At 50.6% G+C, this 19270-nt stretch overlaps 1 protein-coding gene across 1 annotated transcript in view; it reads right to left on the minus strand.

The window, feature by feature from the left end:
* TMEM132C (transmembrane protein 132C) overlaps nucleotides 1-19270 on the minus strand; it is a 157031-nt gene that overhangs the window by 21136 nt on the left and 116625 nt on the right. Inside the window, exon 5 of the mRNA XM_012663444.1 lies at nucleotides 1250-1393. Within this exon, the coding sequence (XP_012518898.1) occupies nucleotides 1250-1393 (144 nt within the window). The remainder of the gene's footprint in view (nucleotides 1-1249; nucleotides 1394-19270) is intronic.

Here is a 19270-nt window from a genome sequence, read left to right on the forward strand (position 1 = left end):
ACCCTTTTCTGGGAAGGGCACATGGCAAATACATTGGACTTTCTGAGCCACGTGGACTCTACCAACTACTCAGTTCTCCTGTTGGAGCACAAAGGGAGCCACAGACAGCATGAACACATCGAGTGGCTGTGTTCCAATGGACTAGATTTGGCCCGTGGTTCGTAATTTGCCAACATCTGCTCTAGAAGAGTGGTCTTAAATAGTTGCCTCATGGCATCTGCCACTCTGCACATGCATTTTCATTTTTAATATTTTGCCCATTAAAAAATAACCATTGGTTGCCGACACTGAAAAATAATTTTTTTTAAACATAAAATCCAGGTTTTCGGCTCTTTTGGACATAGAGCAATACTGAGCTCAAGTTTACTCTTGACCGCGGCTGGTTGCAGCAGTTTCCTTACTGGGAAAAGCGAAAAACAGAATCTCGGCTGCTCTCCTAGACTAGGACAGCTACTACCTAGGCGTTCAGGGTTTGACCCGTGATACAAAGCGTAAGCGATGGTTCATCAAGGGATGAGTGGATAAAGAAAAGGTAGTAAGTATACACAACAAAGACCATGCGGCCTTAAAAAATAAGGACATCCTGTTATTTGGGACAACATGGATGAACCTAGAGGACATTACATTAAGTGAAATAAGCCAGGCACAAAACGAAAAATAGTGCATGATTTCACTTCTATGTGGAGTCCAATAAAGTTGAACTTATAAAAGCAGAGAGCGCAAAGGTGGTCGCAGTGGCTGTGTAGGGGGAGGTTGCGGGGATGTTGGTTAAGGGGTACAAAGTTTCTGTTAGACAGAAGGACTATGTTCCATAGATCTATGGTGCAATATGGTGACGTTAGTTAATACCAATAAATTATATTCTTGAAAGTTGCTAAGACAGTAGATTTTAAGAATTCTCACCACAAAAAACGATACATATGTGAGCTAATGCATGTGCTCATTAGCTCCATTTGACCATTCCACAATGCATATGTATTTCAAAACAATACCATGTATTGTACATGATAAATATATACGATTATTATTTTTTTTAATAAATAAGGAAATAAAGAAAGAAAGAAGAAAGAACAAACAAAACCCAGCTAGGCCGGCGTGATGCCCAAATAAAAAGATGGGAATGGGAGAGTTGAGAGACTCAGTTGAAAGTCAGTTGTATATCAGCCTCTGCAAAGCTGGACCTCATGTTTCCGTGTAGACCTTCCCGGTGAATGGGACGCTCCCTCCCACTGGGTGTGGACTCACTTACTTTGATGACATCCTCGTCCGTGGACTTGCACTCCACCGACTCCGAGATGTCCGTCACGGTGCTGTCCTCCTCCACGGAGACCACCTTGATGGGCAAGGCCACCGTCTTTCCCGTGAGGATGGCGGTGTTCAGAATTTCAGTGTCCTGCAAAGGAACCAGACACAGCTGGGTCGATGGAGATGCTCAATCCTGCTGGGTGCCGGACAGCGCAAACCTCTCAAGGCAAACACCAGGATGTCCTCGTTTAGACAAGACACACAGCAGCACTGACCTTAGGAACCTGCGCAAAGGGGCCATTCTTTGTGGAACAGTCTCCTAAGAATGTTCAACAGTTCACTTTTGGTTTATGCATGATCATTTTCCTAGTTCCCAACAATTGAAAAATATCTGTTTTTTCTTCTCTATTACAGAGACCAAGCAGAAGAAACACATTAGTTGGGTGTTGGCTGCAAGGAACAGAAACTAACTCTGGGAACCCTGAGTAAGATGGTACCATGGTGGGTTGAGGGGTGTCCTCCCTCCGCCGCTTGCAAAAGATACCCAAGTTCCGAATTCCAGGACCCGTGACTATGCGTCCCTACATGGTAAAAAGGATTTCAGAACTGTGATGAAATTAAGGATTTTGATTGGGGGAGATTATCCTGGATTATCCAGGGGGGATCAAGGTAACCCTAAGGTCCCTATAAGAGGGCACCATCAGGGTCAGAGACAGAGAAGGGGGTGTGGCAATGGAGGCAGAGGTCAGAGTGACACGGCCATGAGCCAGGAGATGGGGACAGCCCCTCGTAGCTGGAAAAGGCAAGGGACAGGTATTTCTCCCAGAGCTCCCGCAGGAGTGCGGCCCTGCCCACACCTTCACCGTAGCCCCAGAAGACTCATTTCCGGCTTCCGCCCTCCAGAACGACAGGATGCTGAATTCGTTTTAATCCGTTAGAGCGGCGTCAGGAAACTCACACAGATATCCATTGCCTAGATCCCGGGTTGCTGCCGGAATCAGAGGAAAAGCTGAATGAGGCTCTGCAAAGGCCAGGTCACCTTCGAGGACGGGGACAGCAGGAAATGACGGCATCACCCCAGAGTAAGGCGGCACGCATGTCTCCCGCCATTTCTGCTCTTGAGCCACCCGCCCTAAGATGCAAGTTCCCTGGAGGGAGGGTGTGATGGGTCTGACTTGGGTCCCTATGCAGAGGGGAGCAGGGCGCTGTGACCAACTGGACGCCCATGACTGACTGCAACAGGACAGAGGCAGTGTTTAAAGACCAGGATCGTGCCGTGGGAAGAAGACAGGATGCACAGATTCCGGGAGGGCAAAACACCACCACAACAGCAGCAGCAAGAAACGTCCACTACAAGACCAACGAGTCAGGTCATTTTTATCCCCAAATGCCTGTCCTCCCTGCGTGTGGGCAAGTCACCAGACCCCTGGGGCTTCCTTTTTAAATGAAGACTTAAGCAGAGCAAACCCCTGCTGCTCCGTGGGGCTCGTTCCATCACAGCCGTGGGGCCTTGGCGTAGCCCGTTCACCCTGACTTCGCGTAGAACTATTCGCATCAAGCCACCCATACGAGTCGTGATTTGCAGAGTGATGAAGAAAATACCTTCTTCCTGAGTTTTCGGGACACTCGCTGCTTGCCCTTTGGCAATCCTGCTCTTTACGGCCAGATGAGAGTGAAAAAGGTCATTTGGCTTTGGAGCATCTAGCGACACCTTTCACCTTTGGGCCGATTTCTCCCGAAGCCTCTCTCCGGAAACGCGGCTCCACTTTGAAGCGGGAAAGAGATTTCCTCTGTTCTTTCTCCAGGGAAGCAATTGACACTGAAATGACCTTTTGCATTAAACAAGAGCACAGTGGAAAGAGTTATGAGCCACAAGCAGAGTCTCAGCTTCTCTCTGATGCTCGCACGTCGGCCGGCAGTTAAACAGCACTCTGCCGCGTCTCCGGGTTCCTGCGGCTGGGCTGCTACCCGGGCAGCGTGCGCGGCGGCTATTACGGATGCTAAGAATACCGCAGAAATCCCGCAAGTCCACGTGCGGGTTCATTACAGGTAATGTGCCCGCGGTTCCGTCTCCACATTTTCTCGCTCGGAACGGTCTTCGGCTAATGGCTTCGTTAAGGCAGCACACTCCTCGTGGATTAATTGTGACTCACCTTCTAACGGTTTGCAGTTTTACACACACGCACACACGCACACCCTAACACTCCCTACCCCTAAATTGCATTTCACCGAAATTAAGACTGGTTGGACGTTAGGTGTTTTTCACTGATGAATATTAATTTCAGGAGCACAGAATGGACAGTCATAGAAATATCAAATGATAGAAGGAAACTTTGGCCTCCAGGACAGACGGGCTATGCCACACGAAGAAAGTTTTCTGTATTTAAAGATCACTTCCTGGACAAATAATTCTGGCATCTGTTGCTCGCTGGGCGCTGGAACTCCGGAATCTCGAGTTCTACTCAGTGCTTTGCCATTAACTTTCGGTACCACCCAGATTCCATCGCTTGGAATCTTCGCTTCCTCATTTTATAAATTAGGTGTTAGGCCACCTCATCTCTAACTGTCTTCCTGACCGTCCGATCCTAGACATCTGTCTTCGTCCATTTGGGCTGCCACAACAAAGTGTCGCGGACCGGGGAGCTTCCAAACAGCAGGAATTCACTTCTCACGGTTCTGGAGGCTGGGGAGTCCAAGTCCAAAACTTGGGGTGTGGTGAAGGTGGAGCATTAAAAACGTGTGTGCGTGTGTGTATGTACACACGTATGTGTGTGTGCCTGAGTGTGCGTGATCTGACGTAGAGGGCACAGAATTCCACGTGCCTGGTTGCACCAGCCAAATACCTTTTTGATTGAGGTCCATTCTCAGTGGTGTGCCTAGTGCACTATTTCAGTGCCTAAAATCGTACTATTTTCTGAAACCCACCCAAACCCCAGCTGGAACAAGAGGAACATGCCCTGTGCATGGCCCGGCAGGGAGCAGATGCCGCCTCCATTTACCCTGTGGCTTAGCGACACTCGGGGGACGGTTTACACTGCTGGCTGCCTTCCCCCTGTCCCCACCTGGGCCATGGCCAGTCCAGCATTCCCGCGGTCAAGAATCTGTGTGTATCTTTCCAGTTTGTGATTTTACACTTTTACCGCATATCCCTGCCTATGTAGAGAAAACATGGCATTGTCTCCCGCTTCTGTCTTTTACACAAGCATGTTTTATGTAGTTTCTATATCAGATTGGACTTTCGCCAGCGTACTATTTTGCCACTCAACATTATGTTTTCATGATCCCCCGTCTGTACCCTGGACCGTTTATCCCTATTTAGATCCGTATCTACGTACTGATCGAGGTCACCTGTCTTAAAGGCTGGCTGCAATTCCATCACGTCCCTTTTCCGTGTTTTACTTTTCCATTTCCCTATCCACGGAAATTTAGAGTGTTTTGCATTCTTTGCTTTCACAACTGACTAAATCTCTCCGTGTGTGTGTGTACCCAGGGTTCGTTAGCCTCTGATCCTGGAAGTTAAATTGCTAGACGGAGAGTCTACACGTTTTTTTCTTTGACCCTGCCACCCGGGGCTGCCCAGGGGTTGTCCTCATCCTGTCCCCTCAGGAGCTAAGAGTGAGCAGAGAGGTGGCCGCAAGGGCCTCACCCCGGACTGGACAAGCTACTGCAAAGAGCAACATGCATAGCTTCCGTTTCTCTCTGACTCATTTCCTGACATCAGTGACTCTCAAATCCAGGCTTCCCCTTCCTTCCACCTGCAGCCAGAGACGCAGTCCACCCCGTGAGCTCCTCCCCCATCCAGCTTTGCAGGAGGAGTAGCAGGTGAGTGCTCCACCTCCACCTGAGCAGGTGTCCACAGAGCTCCATCCCCTCTGGGGACTCCTGGGGCTGACTGCAGACCAAGACTTCCACGTTCTCCCTGAAGAAGGTAACGCAGAATGAATTCAGTTCCTAGGGAAGTCTACTATTTACTGATTCATAGTAAATGCTGAGAAGAGAGATGGCAACCACGTGCTGTTTCTTGGAAAGAAAAAGAAAAAGGCTGAGTTTTTATGGGGAGAGGAGCACGTCACGTTGGATTTCACAGACCGATTAATACAGCGCAGAGGCCAAATCTTGCCGGTGTGTGATTTTCTGTGAACCTGTGAGCCAAGAAGGATTTTTACACTTGTCAAGGCTTGTAAAAAAAAAAAAAAGGAAGAAAAGAAAAAGAATGTGCAACAGAGACTGTGTCCCACAAAGCTGAAAATATTTACTCGCCAGCCCTTTATAGAACAGCTTTGCTGATCCCCGAACGAGAGCATTTTTCCAGCATGAAGGGGCGTCTTGCACCCAAGGGCCTCTCCTGACCCCTGGGTGTCAGGTCATTTGCTCTGGTGGAGCTGGGGGCCTCGTCCTCGCAGATGCCAGCTCCTGCCTTCCACGGTTACCGCCTCTGATGCAACGTGCGGCCCAGCAGCCAATGGCTGTGCCGATTAGCTTGAAAGTGGGGTTCTGGATTCAGGGCTGAGAAACCCAGAGAAGTGTCATCTGATTAACACGCTGACTTTGTTAGGTGCAACCAGCAATTTGCATAATCCTGTGACTAAGAACGCATTAGGCTCACACAACACACAGGCGCTGGAGGGAGGCCTCGCGCATTCCACCCACTAATGCAATTTTCCCTTCAAGCAGGCTGAGCGCAGACCCCAGCTCGCTGGCACGGTGCGGTCTGACAAGCTCTCCCATCGGGAGAGCAAAGGGAACACTGTCACCGCTGGCTGTAGACGGCAGGCCTGCTGAGCAGACCGGGCTGGACCTGCTATCGGACCACACAGCTCCTAATGAACCCTCGGGGTTCTGTATAATCTCATGGTGGGATTGATTGAAAAGCTGCTCGGGGAGATACCGCTGGGCAAATGCGCTGCCGACGGGGACGCTCACGTTCCCATCCTTTCCTCTGCAGTGGCTTTAGAGTCCACAGGAGCCGTGGGAGCCGGAAGGTGGCAGGGCCGGGGCGGAGGAGGGGACGCTTCTTACAGGAAGGCTTTCTCTTCCGGACACGTCTGCAGGGAGCAAGAGAGAAGACCTTCTCCATCCATACGTCGGCGGGCCCGTCCACGCTGCGTCGTTCTCAGCCGTATTTTCTCCTCTGTCCTCCCTCGACTTTGCAATTCCTTCTAGAAATCTCAGCACAAAGGAACAGTACCGACTAGGCTCCAAGCCTCACAGCGGAAGGCATCTCAGCTCCGCGTCCCGCAGCAGAGCACTGCAGAGTTCCTTTGTAGCCGAGTGAGGCAAGCTCGCCGGCGGCTCAGAGGTAAATAAACAAACAGCTGGGCCGGAGTTGCAGGGCCCCCGCAAGGTGTGAGGCAGGAAGCATCGCCCGGCTACATGCACAGCAGCGATAGTGACGGTCATTTATGTTTATGTCTCTGTTAGTTTTCTAGGGCTGCCGAAACGCGGCGCTGCGAACTGGGTGGCATAAAACAATAGCATCTGTCCTCTCACTGTTCCAGAGGCTGGAAGTCTGAGATGAGGGTGTCAGCAGGGACAAGCTCCCCCCGAAGGCTCAGGGAGGGTCATTCCTGCCTCTTCCAGCTTTGGGCGTTTGCCTGCGACGCTGCCATTCCTTGGCCTGTGGACCCGCCGCTTTAACCTCTGCCTCTGCCGTTGCGAGGCGTTTTCCCTGTGCGTCTGTGTCCAGATTTCCCTCTCATGAGGACACCAGTCATTGCATTAGAACCCACCCTAGTGACCTCATCTTAACTGCATGACGTCTGCAAAGAGCCTATTTCCAAATAAGGTCAGATTCACCGTTACCGAGGGTCAAGACTTCAGCTGTCTTTTGGGAGGACACAACTCAAACCACAGCAACGTCTCTTCGTTCTTAGCAGAGAACGTTCACGTGAATTTTTGCCTCAGTCGTGATATTCAACACGCGCCACAGAAAGGGTTGGTGTTATCACAGCGGGGGAAACTGAGTCCTGGAGGACTGAGATTCAGACCTCTCTGGTCTCCTGACAGCCAAGCCCTCCCTGTGCTCCCCCTTTCTGTGAAACGGCCCCTCCGAGCTGAGGGTGAACGTATCCAGGCAACACCGCCACAGTGAAAACGCCGGCCCTGACACCGGCCACCTCGCTGGCCACCGAGACTCTGAGCTCTTTCCAAGTACTGGATGCTGTTCCAGGCGTTTTTTGTACGTACTGAGGAGGCAGGCGCCTCACTTCTCCCCCACTTCACAGGGAAATAGAGTCACAGGAAATGTAATTAACTAGCTCCTCAGCGGGGACTCAGGGAGGGGTCCTGGGGACAAAACCCAGGCCAATTGGACCCTACAGCCCATCCTCTGAGCCCCTAAACTGCCGACACAACATCCCTGAAAATGCTGCGATGTGACTTTGAAAAAGCAAACGCAAACATTAAATATCTCAGGAAAGCGTCTTTAAAAAAAACCCAGCTTTATTGAGATATGATGCAGACACCATACGATTCACCCAGTTAAAGTGCACTTTAGTTTCAAAGCATTTCCATCACCCCAAAAGGAGAGAGCCCCCTCACTCATTAGCATTCACGCCCACCTCCCCTCCCCCAGCCCCCGGCAACCACTAATCCGCTTTCCCTATTGGTGGGTTTGTCTACTCTGGATATTTCGCGCAAATGGAATCATACAATGTGAGGCCTCTTGCATCTGGCCTCTCTCAACATGTTCCCAGGGTCCCCACGCGGTGACAGGTACCCACACTTCCTCTTTATGGCCTAATAATATTCCACTGTGGGGACCGACCACATTCCGTGCATCCATTTACCCGCCGGCGGACATCTGGGTTGCGCCCACTGCTTGGCTATTGTGCACGATGCCGTGCGGACATTTAAGTTCAGTCTTAGTGTGGGTGCAGATTTTCATTTCTCTTAAGTGCGTTCGTAGGAGTTGGATGGTGAAATGTCCTTTTTAAAAGCAAGTGATCACATAGACTTTTCTCCAAGGCAAATTTTCTTTCTTGAACTCCTCTTCGCTGACGTAGAATAATCCCGTGGCCCAGGCACTTTCTTTTACGCTACGCAATCCGCTCCCGGGCGGCATTTCTCATGGTCACTCCACAAAGCAGCTGGGGCTGGAGAAGGGCTTTGCCCGGGTCAGAGGCTGGGGAGCGCGGCCATGACGACCTCCAGCCAGGCGTCCTGTCCGGGGGTCCCAGTCCCCAGAGGACTCTCCTCATACAGATGCCCCCGCTGTCTTCTGTGAATGCCGTTTCTGGTGGCTCCAAGAACTCAGTGTTCCGTGCCACGAACATTCCTAAACGGTGCCGCATTCATCACCGTCTCTGTGTACGGCTGCCCTGCGAGCTGCATCTCAATGAGTGGCCCCGCATCTCTGACCCTTGGTGAGCACGGGAGCCCTTTGTTGGGTCCTGTGTCTCCTGTGGTCCTGCAAGCACAGATCGATGGGACGCTGAGAGGCCGACTTGTCCCACTTCAAATCTCCGGGGAACAGGAAAGCGTCCTTGTGTGCGATCCGTGCAGCTCTGTCCCTGGCACGGACCCCACCCACGGCCAACAAGAAACCCCTTCGGTGTGCAGGGGAGGACGGCGCTGGAGCTCTCTCGCTCTCTAGCGTTTCTGAGAGCGTTGACTCTGCACGCAGCAGACAGAGTGAGCCCTGTAAACCTGGATGAGACCATGTCTCTGCTCTGCTCAAACCTTCCCCTGGTTCTCAGCTCACTCAGAGTGAAGCCCAGGTCCTGTGGGATCTGGACCCCTGGGGCCTCTTTCGTTTCCTCCCCACTTCTCTGCTTCTCTTTCCTCCATCATGTTTTCCAGCCATGGTGGCTTCGCTGCTGTCTTGAACATGATGGATTTTGCATATGCTGTTCCTTCTGCCTGGAATGCTGTTCCCTCAGATGTCCACATGACTTCATCCTCGCACCCCTGCCTTTCCCCTTCCTGCTGTGGTCCCCATAGCTGTGATCACCCAGCAGACACTATTCCATTTCAGCTTTGAGGCCATGTCTGTCTCTCTCTGACACAGAAGCACCAAAAAGGGAAGATGTGTCTCTCGTTCACCCTTCCACCCCCAGTGCCTGGAACAGCGCCTGTGCATGGTAGCTGCTCGACAAACGCATGGGGCGCGGATGAAAAAGAAAAACCACTTGAAAGTCATTCTAGTTTGCATTTCTAAAAGCATTTAGGAGAATTTTGGGCACGGCAGTCTTTAAAGATGGCCTTGAATAAGGAAGAAGAAGAGGGACCTTGGCCTGTTTCCTGAGGGAGCAGGATTGAGGCCCCGGATGCAGGTGTTGTCTGACAGCGCCAGCCTTGGCAACAAGACCAGGGCCCTGCGCTCAGCTGGAGACAACCACAGACGTAAAGAGACCACACTCCAGGAACAACGGATGGCGCAGGACAACATGTTTGCGTCAAGGCCATGAAACAAAATCCCCCTCAAGCCACAGCTTTGCCTCAGGCAGTAGGAGATCCAGACACTGTTACCCCAAAAAAGCACGAAGGGGGCAGACACCCCAAGAAAGACCGGGCTAGTCTAGTTTCTTAATGCGGATGGAACAGAAGGTGGAGTCAGCAATCAGGGTGAGAGACAGGACAGCGAACGATGGCTGGATTCACACGCTGGACCCTGTGGCTGGGGCTGACACATGGGAATCACCTCCAGCCCCTTTCTGATTGGTCAGTGCTACACCCCTGCTCTGTCCTGATTGGTCAGAGCTCCCGCCACTTTAGCTGCTGGAGTTCCAACATCACCCGTGTCCGCGCTCACCACATGGGGAATTTCAGTAACCACTGAGACTCACTCTGCAATGTCCCCGGCACCCTCTCAGTGGCCACAGTGACCCCCTCTTCTCCCGATGGATGTGGTCCAGCAACGACCTTTCAAAAGCATCTTTAAAAATGTTTTATACATTTCTATCTACCACGAAGAGTCATATGACAGCAATGACCTTTTTTTTTTTTCTTTTTCTTTTTGAGACAGAGTCTCACTCTTTTGCCTGGGCTAGAGTGAGTGCTGTGGCGTCATCCTAGCTCACAGCAACCTCAAACTCCTGGGCTCGAGCGATCCTCCTGCCTCAGCCTCCCGAGTAGCTGGGGCTATAGGCATGTGCCACCATGCCCGGCTAATTTTTTTTTATATATATTTTTAGTCATCCAATTAATTTCTTTCTATTTTTAGTAGAGATGGACTCTCGTTCTTGCTCAGGCTGGTTTCGAACTCCTGAGCTCAAACAATCCGCCCGTCTCGGCCTCCCAGAGAGCTAGGATTACAGGCGTGAGCCACCGCACCAGGCCCAGCGATGACCTTTGAGTGAGACTCTGACATGGGGAGTTCGTGGGTTTCCTTGGGGTACGTGGAGACCTCCAGGGCACAGAGGTCAGAATACAAAGGAAAGTCGTCCTTGCCGGAATGACCTGCAGGGGTCCAGCGTGTGGCTTTTTGACCGTGGAGAACTGTGCCGACCGCATTAGTCACATGGAGTTAAAAACAAGCCCCGCCCCTCTCCCCGACGGCAGCCCCGACTTTCTGACGGCAGTCACCGCGGAAGAGACAGGCTCACAATAGTAAACCACTTAGCAGATCAGCCCTGCAGAGCAGCAGCTCATCTCAAATGGTAGCTGAGCAAATTTTCCTCCCTCCCCGAGGACACAGCTAACAGCTCTGCAGGCCTGCGGTAACAGACCAATAATTCTGGGTTCTGTCACTACAGGGAGACCCAAACCCCACCTCATTTACTTCCAATTCCTCCCCAGTGCAAGCCGGGTGCAGGAGACAAACTTTACTTTTCTGTCAATTTGCTCTTAATACGAGCAAGAGACTCTATTCCGAAACGTGCACCTAAAACAAGAAGCAATTCAATTTGAGCAGGCACTGGTCCCATAACTGACGTATTAAACAGATCGTCCTTTGGGGTGGCATGTGGAGTACGTGACATCAATGTCCCTGAGACATGTCCACGTTTTTGCAGTCTAGTGAAGAAAGGAGGCAGTTGAGAAATACATACTGTATTTCCCCAACGTTGTGGTGTCTTTTGCTATTTCAATATTGTGCATTGCTTAAGTATAAACGCGTGCTATTGCTATGAAGTCCAGGGTGTTTCTGAGGTCAGTCCTGGGGGAAGAGCCTGCCCAGCAACATCATGAAGGAGGAAAAATGGTATCCAGTGGTATCCAGCGTGGGCGACATTTTGGATGTGCACCCATACCTGGATCTCCTCTCTTTACTGAGCGACGAGGAAGAGTCCATGTCCCCAACCAACACCTTGCAACCAACAAAACGTGAGCGCAGACGATGTGTGTGCCTTCCGGGCAGAGGCAGGGGAGAGCCAGAGTGCCAGTTCTCCGCTTTCTCTCTCCCTGCAAGGACAGTCTGGGCTGGCAGGTGTCATAGGACGGTGCCAGTGGAATCCCCGAGTCACTGCCTGGAGGACAGGCCAGGATGACCCGTCCCACACTTTGGCGAGTGTGATAAATACACCTTGGCCGTGTTGCATGTCCCTGAAATCCCAGTGCCTGTCTGTTGCGGGAGCTGGCTGGACAGGCGCTGACGACTCACCCGGGGAAGCCAGGCTGGCATTCACCCGGACGCGAGAGACCTGTCCAGCACACACACTCAGGCTCACGTCTGTTGGACTGAACTCAGACGGTGACTCCCCCAGGAACACCAGCATTTCGAAGAGAACCACAGGTGGAGGGAGACACAGCAGGCAGGGATGAGCTGGCGACGGTGCACTCGGACCCAGCGCGGTGGGGTAGCAGGGAAGAGCATGCTGGCGGCAGGATTCCTCGGCGCTCATAAAATCACATAGAGAGTTTTCACCCAGTGGGGATTTGGGGATGTGAGCACCGAATTGAGCTCTGGGTAACTCAAGCCACGAGGGAATTTGCAGGAAGGATCTTGGATGCCTCACAACATGGGTGGTCAAGCACCAGGACTAGACCGGGCAGCCAGGGCTTCTCCGGATTTTGTCGGGGAGATGCTGAGGAGCGAAGGCCAACAGCTGGTTCCTGTCCTCGCATCACGCCGGCCGAGGATCGGAAGGATCCCGCTGGAATTCCACCCCGGGCTGGGGCGAGGCAGGGAGAGGAGGGAGTCTGTGCTGGGCTTGGGGAGATCCACAGCCCCGTGGTCCACCCAGACCCTCCGTGGACAGTGGCTTGGGTGCAACCACGTCTGGTCTGCCAGGCTTTGTCCAGGGGGGTTAGAGGTCCAGCGGTCCCTCAGAGTCTACGGGCTGCCTCTTTCGGGGAAGACCAGAAAGTTCACGCATCTCGGTGCCTTGTTAATCCCCCTGCAGTTGTTAGCAGAGGGGGCACATTTTCCCTTTCAACGTTGCCTGCTCAGATCTATCAGAAACCCCCACGAATCCTCCTCGACCCTAACTACAGAAGGAACGCCCAGCATCTGTCCCACGGATAGCAGATGACAGTATCCCCTAGCGGCAGAGCCCGACCACACGACGTGCCCAGCAAGCACACGTTTCACTTTCACTAACTTTTCTGAACAAAAATTCCCCACCGCTCACACGGCTGATCGGAGCAGGACGGGAGTGTACACCCCAATGTTGCTGACTGCTCCACAGCCCTGTTGAGGGGAACTATACACGCTGCAAAATCTAACCATTTTAAGCACAGTCAGTGAGTTTCAGTAACTTTATACACTTGTGCAACCTTTACCGCAATCCGGTTTTGGGGCTCGTCCATCACTTAAAAGGCTCCCTTGTGCGATTTGCAATTAATCTCTGCTCCCATATCCAGCCCCGGGCAATCTCTGATCTGCTTTCTGTCCCTATAGTCCTGCCTCTTCTAGAAAGTTCCTATAAATGCAATCCTCCAATATGTGATCTTTTTTTATGCTTGCCTGATTTCATCCCAGTTTTTTTTATTCTATTGCCGAAGAATTTATTTTAATTTATTGTTTTATTTTATTTCCAAACAGTGTTTGAATGTTTGGTGATACCACACTTTGTTTATTCTTTCACCAGCTGTGGGGCACGTGGATTGATTTCCATTTGGGGAGATTATGAATAATGTTGCCTAATAACATCTGCCCACCTGTCTCCGTGGGGATGGGTGTTTTTAGGAGGAGACTCAGTCCCTGAGAGTGGAATTGCTGGGTTGTGAGACAAGTGTACATTTCATGTGTTAAGAAACTGCCAAACTGTCTTCTAACAAATTATCGTCCTCCCGATTCCCACCACCAATGCGGTTTGCCCACGTCCACGTCAACACTTAGTATTGTCTGCTGTTTCCATTTTAGCCATTCTAGTGAGTGGGAGGCCATGTGTCCTTATGGCTTTAATTTCCCCAATGACCGACGATAGTGAGCGTTTTAATTCCCCGCACATTTCAGGTTTAATTATTATTTTAAGTTTTGGCTAAAATTCATTTTTTAAAATATTATATGTAGATATTTCTTCTTCTTGGCCCAAATACATTGAATCATTTCTCTAACATTGTACTTAATGTTTACATTGGAAAATTTGAAAAGAACCAGATAACAGGATGAAAAGGAGGCATTTTGGTTCATTACCAGCCAAAAAAATAACTGAAATCAATGGAAATCCAGAGAAAATGGGAAGGGCAGTCAGAAAGAGCTGATGCAGCAAACAAAACAGTAACTGTTTTATGTTACCAGAGACACTTAAATTAATTATCAAAATGTACATAATTAGGAGTACTTAACACGCTACCCTTCCAAGTTTCCTTGTGAAATTGAATTACAAGAAATCCTGCCTGTTGTCTGTCCATCCCGGCGAACACAGTGTTCGATAATGTGATTTTTAGGGCTCCAAATGGACACCGGTGCTGCTGTCAGCCGAGCGTGTGAACTGCTGCTGCTCTCCGGGTGGTTTTTCTCTGCCCTCCTCGAGCCCAGTTCCTCGGCCAAGGTTTCATCACCTACTCCTCAATCATTAACGAGCATGTCTGCTGAGTCGTCTGCGAGAACCTGCCAGAACGTGAGGTCCACATCAAACGGGCACATCCAGACAGCAGCAGCCGGGAGGCCTCCCCCTGCTGCCCGGCACTGATCTCTCCGATTAATGCAAACCTTTGCAAATTCGTGGAGAGATGTTCCAGTTTCCTGTGCCCCGGCCCAGCTTTGCAGATTTAATTTCGAGAAGCATAAGCAGTAATCCGGTCACAAAATCCCTCATCCCACATGGTGCTACTGACATATTGGACAAATAAAAGCCTCCGGAAAAAAAAAAAAAAAATAGGATCTGGTCTCTTTCTTTTAAGTCATTCAGAAAAAGAGAACGAGTTTGTCGACTCCTTGAGTTTTTCTGGTAAATTCAAGAAACAGTAATACTCTGAGGGTCGATGAGAGATGGTGCCAATGAACGAGCAGAGGCACAGGTGTGGGGGACCCGAGCAGACGCTGCTCCCTGTCTGTGGGACACTTGCCAAAACCCTCCTCCGTCTCTGCCTGGCCCGCCCGCAGGGTGGCAGGGAGGTTAGCAGCCCACATGGGGCCAGGCCACCGATTGAGGCCACAGCCTGCCTCTTAGCAGCTGCGTGTCCTGGGCAAATTATCTAACCAGCTACGTCTCAGCTTCCTTCCCTGTAACAAGGGGTAGATGATGGTACCAAGCTTGGGTTAGTTGCCTGTGGCTGCTATGACGAGTCATCACAAACGACAGAAATTTATCCTCTCGTGGCTCCAACAGCAAGGTGTTGGGAGGATCGTGCTCTCTTCTGAGGGCTCCCGGGGGATCCGTCCTCGCCTCTTCCAGCTGCTGGCGGTGGCCAGAAATCCTCGCGATGCTCAGCTTGCGGCGGCATCACTCCGATCTCCGCCCCCATCTTCACACAGTGTCCCCCCGGTGTCTCTGTCTTCCCCCTTTCCTGTCTCTTATAAGACACTTGTCATTGGTTTGGGGATCACCCCAATGTGGGATGCTCTCATCCTGGCCCTCACCTTAATCCCATCTGCAAAGACCCTCTTTCCAAGTTAGGCCATATTCGCAGGTACCGGGGTTAGGACTTGGATGTGTCTCTTCGAAGGATGATGCCACCTGCTGCAGACCTCACAGGGACACCGGGAGGATATGTCTGCGATGGTTGTCTTACCATTGTTGGAGGAGATGCTGACTACGGAGCAGTGAGGAAGGCGATGGGAGGTGTGTTCCCGCGGGGACAGCAGCAGAGACGCAGGCAAGGAGGCTGCAGCTGGTGCACTGTGTGAAGGAGAAACCGCACGTGTCAGGACTCGAATCCGGCCCTTGGTCTCCAGAATTGGCGTATTCCAATGAGGGTGGTCTCGCGCCTCCCGCTGGGAGCCGCCTGTGCTTTTCTCATCATCTCTTCAGCCTCCATCTCCTTAGAGGCTGTGGCTTTTGCACTGGCACCAGAGCTAGGCTGCACACATTTTTTTTAAAGCTTTGTTGAGCTACCATTCACACACCATGCAATTCCCCCATTTAAAATGTATAATTTCACGGTTTTTAGCAAATTCAGAGTTGTGCAGCCACCTCTACGATACATTTCAGAATGTTTGCATCACCCCCAAAAGAAACTCCGCCTCCCTTAGCTGTCACCCCTCATCCCTCCCAGCGCTGGGCAGCCATTGCGTTACTTTTTGTTGCTGCGGATTTGCCTTTTCTGCAGTGTCCTATAAACGGACTCACGCAGTACGGTCCTTTGCGACTGGCTTCGTTCACTCAGGGTAACGTTCCCAAGGCTCGTCCGCGCTGCCGCAGAGCTTCACAGTTATTGCTGGATGATTGCAGACTCTTGACTCGAGAGGTGTAATTATTAAGCAGGAATCATAAATTAAAATGGTTATGTCTCTGAGTACTGCCCCCATGCCAAGCACCGTGCTAATTATATGCATTATCTCCAGCGAAATGCCCACAGAGGTTGGGCAGGCAAAACAAGGTGAAATGGAGCTGGTAGAAATTGCCCCAACCCTAGTTCGTGCCTGACCCACCGCAGACAGGGATACGGCCTCCATGGGCTCCGCTGGTGGCTGCCTTGTGGGCCGTGGGTTGCCAGATCTTCTAATTCTTTCAAGAGAAGCCGAAATCCAGATTTAGTTGTGTGAAATCTCACAAATGGTAAATATGGACGATAAACAGTGTTCACCTTAGGGCCAGACTCAGACAAAGAACTTCCAGGTGACAGTATCCATGTGCAAAGCAGGAAGATGGTCTCACAGCAACCACAGCAGGCCATGCACATCCTGCTCATAACCCCAAAGTCAGTTTGGGGAAAGGGTGTCCCACTCACTCTGGGTTGCCCAGACTGGCTCAGCTTTAGAACTGGGAGTCCCACATCCCAGGAACCTCCTCAGTCCAGGCAAACTGGGACGGCTGGAGAAGACCACAGTCTATTCCTAGGAGGTGCGCGCATTGGAGACACTGTGGCTGCTTGCCTTTGGAGCTACGCTCAGAGTGAATTTTGAACACAAGCAAGGAAAGAAGTCAATCTTTTCAACTTATCGATGCCTCCTTTTGGGTCAAAAAGGCCATTGTCTTTCTCCAACTTCCTTATTTATCAGATCTGATTTTTGGCCGTTCTCAAAGATGATGTCACCACTACCACCATGACCAACATCATCACCATGACCACTGTAATCGCCATGATCACCACCATCATCATCACTGTCACCACTATCATCATCACCATCATCATCATCATGATCACCATCATCACCATCATGATCACCATCATCACCATCATCATCTAATATCACCTTCATCACCATCGTCATCATCACCATCATCACCATCACCATCATCATCATCACCATCATCATCATCACCATCATCATTTAATATCACCTTCATCACCATCATCATCATCACCATCATCACCATCACCATCATCATCATCACCATCATCATCTAATATCACCTTCATCATCATCACCTTCATCACCATCATCACCATCTAATATCACCTTCATCATCGTCACCTTCATCACCATCATCACCATTCACCATCACCATCATCATCACCATCATCACAACCACCACCACTACCATCGATGCCAACATCATCATTCACGTCCTCTTCACCCTTTTACTGTGAATATTTTCCAGTCGAAGCTGTGGTGCCGAAAAGGACAAACTCTGGAGTCAGAGGTCCATGGGTTCGATCCCCACACCACCCTTTCCGAGCTGCGTAACCACGCGTGTCATCTCTGCCCGCAGGCCTCGGTGCCCTCACCCATACGGTGAAGATAACGTAGGCTCAGACACCGCTGAAGCGGCCGTCATGAGGATTAAATGACATAATGGGCGCGAAGCACTCGGCACAGCACCAGCACCCGGCAAATGTTAATCACTGTCATTGTGGGCACAGAGCACAAGAAGATTCAGCAAACTTTGATTCTGCAGGTTTACCAAACCTGGGCAGCTCTAATTTCTGGAATTTCTTGCCAGTTTTTGCTCAAGCTCTCTCTGGTTAGGTTCCCCGGGATTACACCGTCACATTCTCAGGGGCACTAAGGGTGTTTGCCTCCGAGGGGTATTTTCCACAACGGACACTGACAGACAAAAAACAGTGCCAGGCGTGTGAAAGCATTTTATAAACTGTAGAGAGCTGAGCAAGTGTCAGGGAAGAGGATCAGGACTCTTACTGCTGGCGTTTGGTCGTTCACGGAAACGAGACGGCCATCCGATCTGGTTCTTCACCCCGACACCCGCAGAACTGAGGACAAACACCCAGAGCCAGGCCCCTCACACGCAGCTAGAAGCTTTTGGAGGTTTTGCAGGAAATGAAGGCACGCTCGTGCCTCTCTGTAGGAAACTATTTTATAAATAATCTCGATTAAAACCAGCCTCAAAATTATGGGTGACATTTTCTTTTGCTGACTCTGACAGTCGCAGAGTTGCTACCTAGACATGGGAGCCGCAGAGAAATTAGGTCAGAGAAAGGCAAATATTCACAGTGAACTTGGCAAAGTTCCGGGAACTTCCACTGTGCCAACCGTGGGATCCAACTGGGATGTCTATAGCAGGGGGGCCTCATTTAATGTGTGGTGGATTCCAGAAGCAGGACGGCATGGTGGGAACAGGGACAGGGGGAGATGCTTTAAAAGCAAGACAGCAAAAACGATTTGGAAAAGATTGCAAGAAAATAAAAAAGAAAAGCCTTAGGCCGTAACTACAGGCTTTCAGCTGTCTCTCAGCTTCTGGAATTGTTACAGGGAGGGAAGATAATTTCCAACAGATGGAGGTCAAATCCCATAGCTGTTCCTTGCAAGCTGTGTGATCTTGGGAGAGTGACTTTACTTCCCTGAGCCTTGACTTTCCCATCTGTAAAATGAGAGTAATGCTTGCTCCCTGTGGAGCTGTGGGGAGGACGTAGGAGATACCATATGCAAAACTCAGAGCACACGGTAAACACCCCAGGAGGTTACTTACTGTTGGGGCATTACAGAGTGTGGGAAGGATTTCTAACATCCCTTTGGGAAAGTCAACAAAAGGTCAATGAGAAGACCTTTAAAAATTAAAAATCAAACTCCCACTTCTGGATATGCATCCAAAAAACAAAAAAAGTGGAATCAGTATGTCGGAGAGACATCTGCCCCCCCACATTCATCGCAGAGTGATTCACAGAGCCAAGGTGCCCGTGCACAGATGAATGGATAGAGAAACTATGGTAGATCCATACAATGGAATACTATTCAGTCATAAAAAAGGAGGAACTCCTACCTTTTGTGACAATTCAGATGTGCCTGGAGGACCTTACGGTACGTGAGATACGCCTGTCCCAGAAGGACGAATGCCGCGGGATTCCACGCACAGAAGGTGTCTGAAGTCGTCAAACTCACGGAAGCAGAGAACAGATTGGTGGTTACAGGAGCAGGGGAGGAGGAAACGGGGATGGCCGTTCAGCGGGTACAAAGTTTCAGTTGTGCAAGAAGGCCCAGCTCTAGGGATCTGCTGGGCAACATTGTGTCTACAGTTAACATCTGGCATCCTGCACTCAAAATGTGTTATGAGGGTAGAACTCATGTTAACTGTTCTTAATTTAAAAAAAAGAGAGAGAGACAATCCCACCCAAGCAGAACAAAACCCACAAAGGGACC

The sequence above is a fragment of the Propithecus coquereli genome, unplaced genomic scaffold (assembly GCF_000956105.1).
Source record: "Propithecus coquereli isolate 6110/MARCELLA unplaced genomic scaffold, Pcoq_1.0 Scaffold81, whole genome shotgun sequence".
Taxonomy (NCBI): Eukaryota; Metazoa; Chordata; class Mammalia; order Primates; family Indriidae; genus Propithecus; species Propithecus coquereli.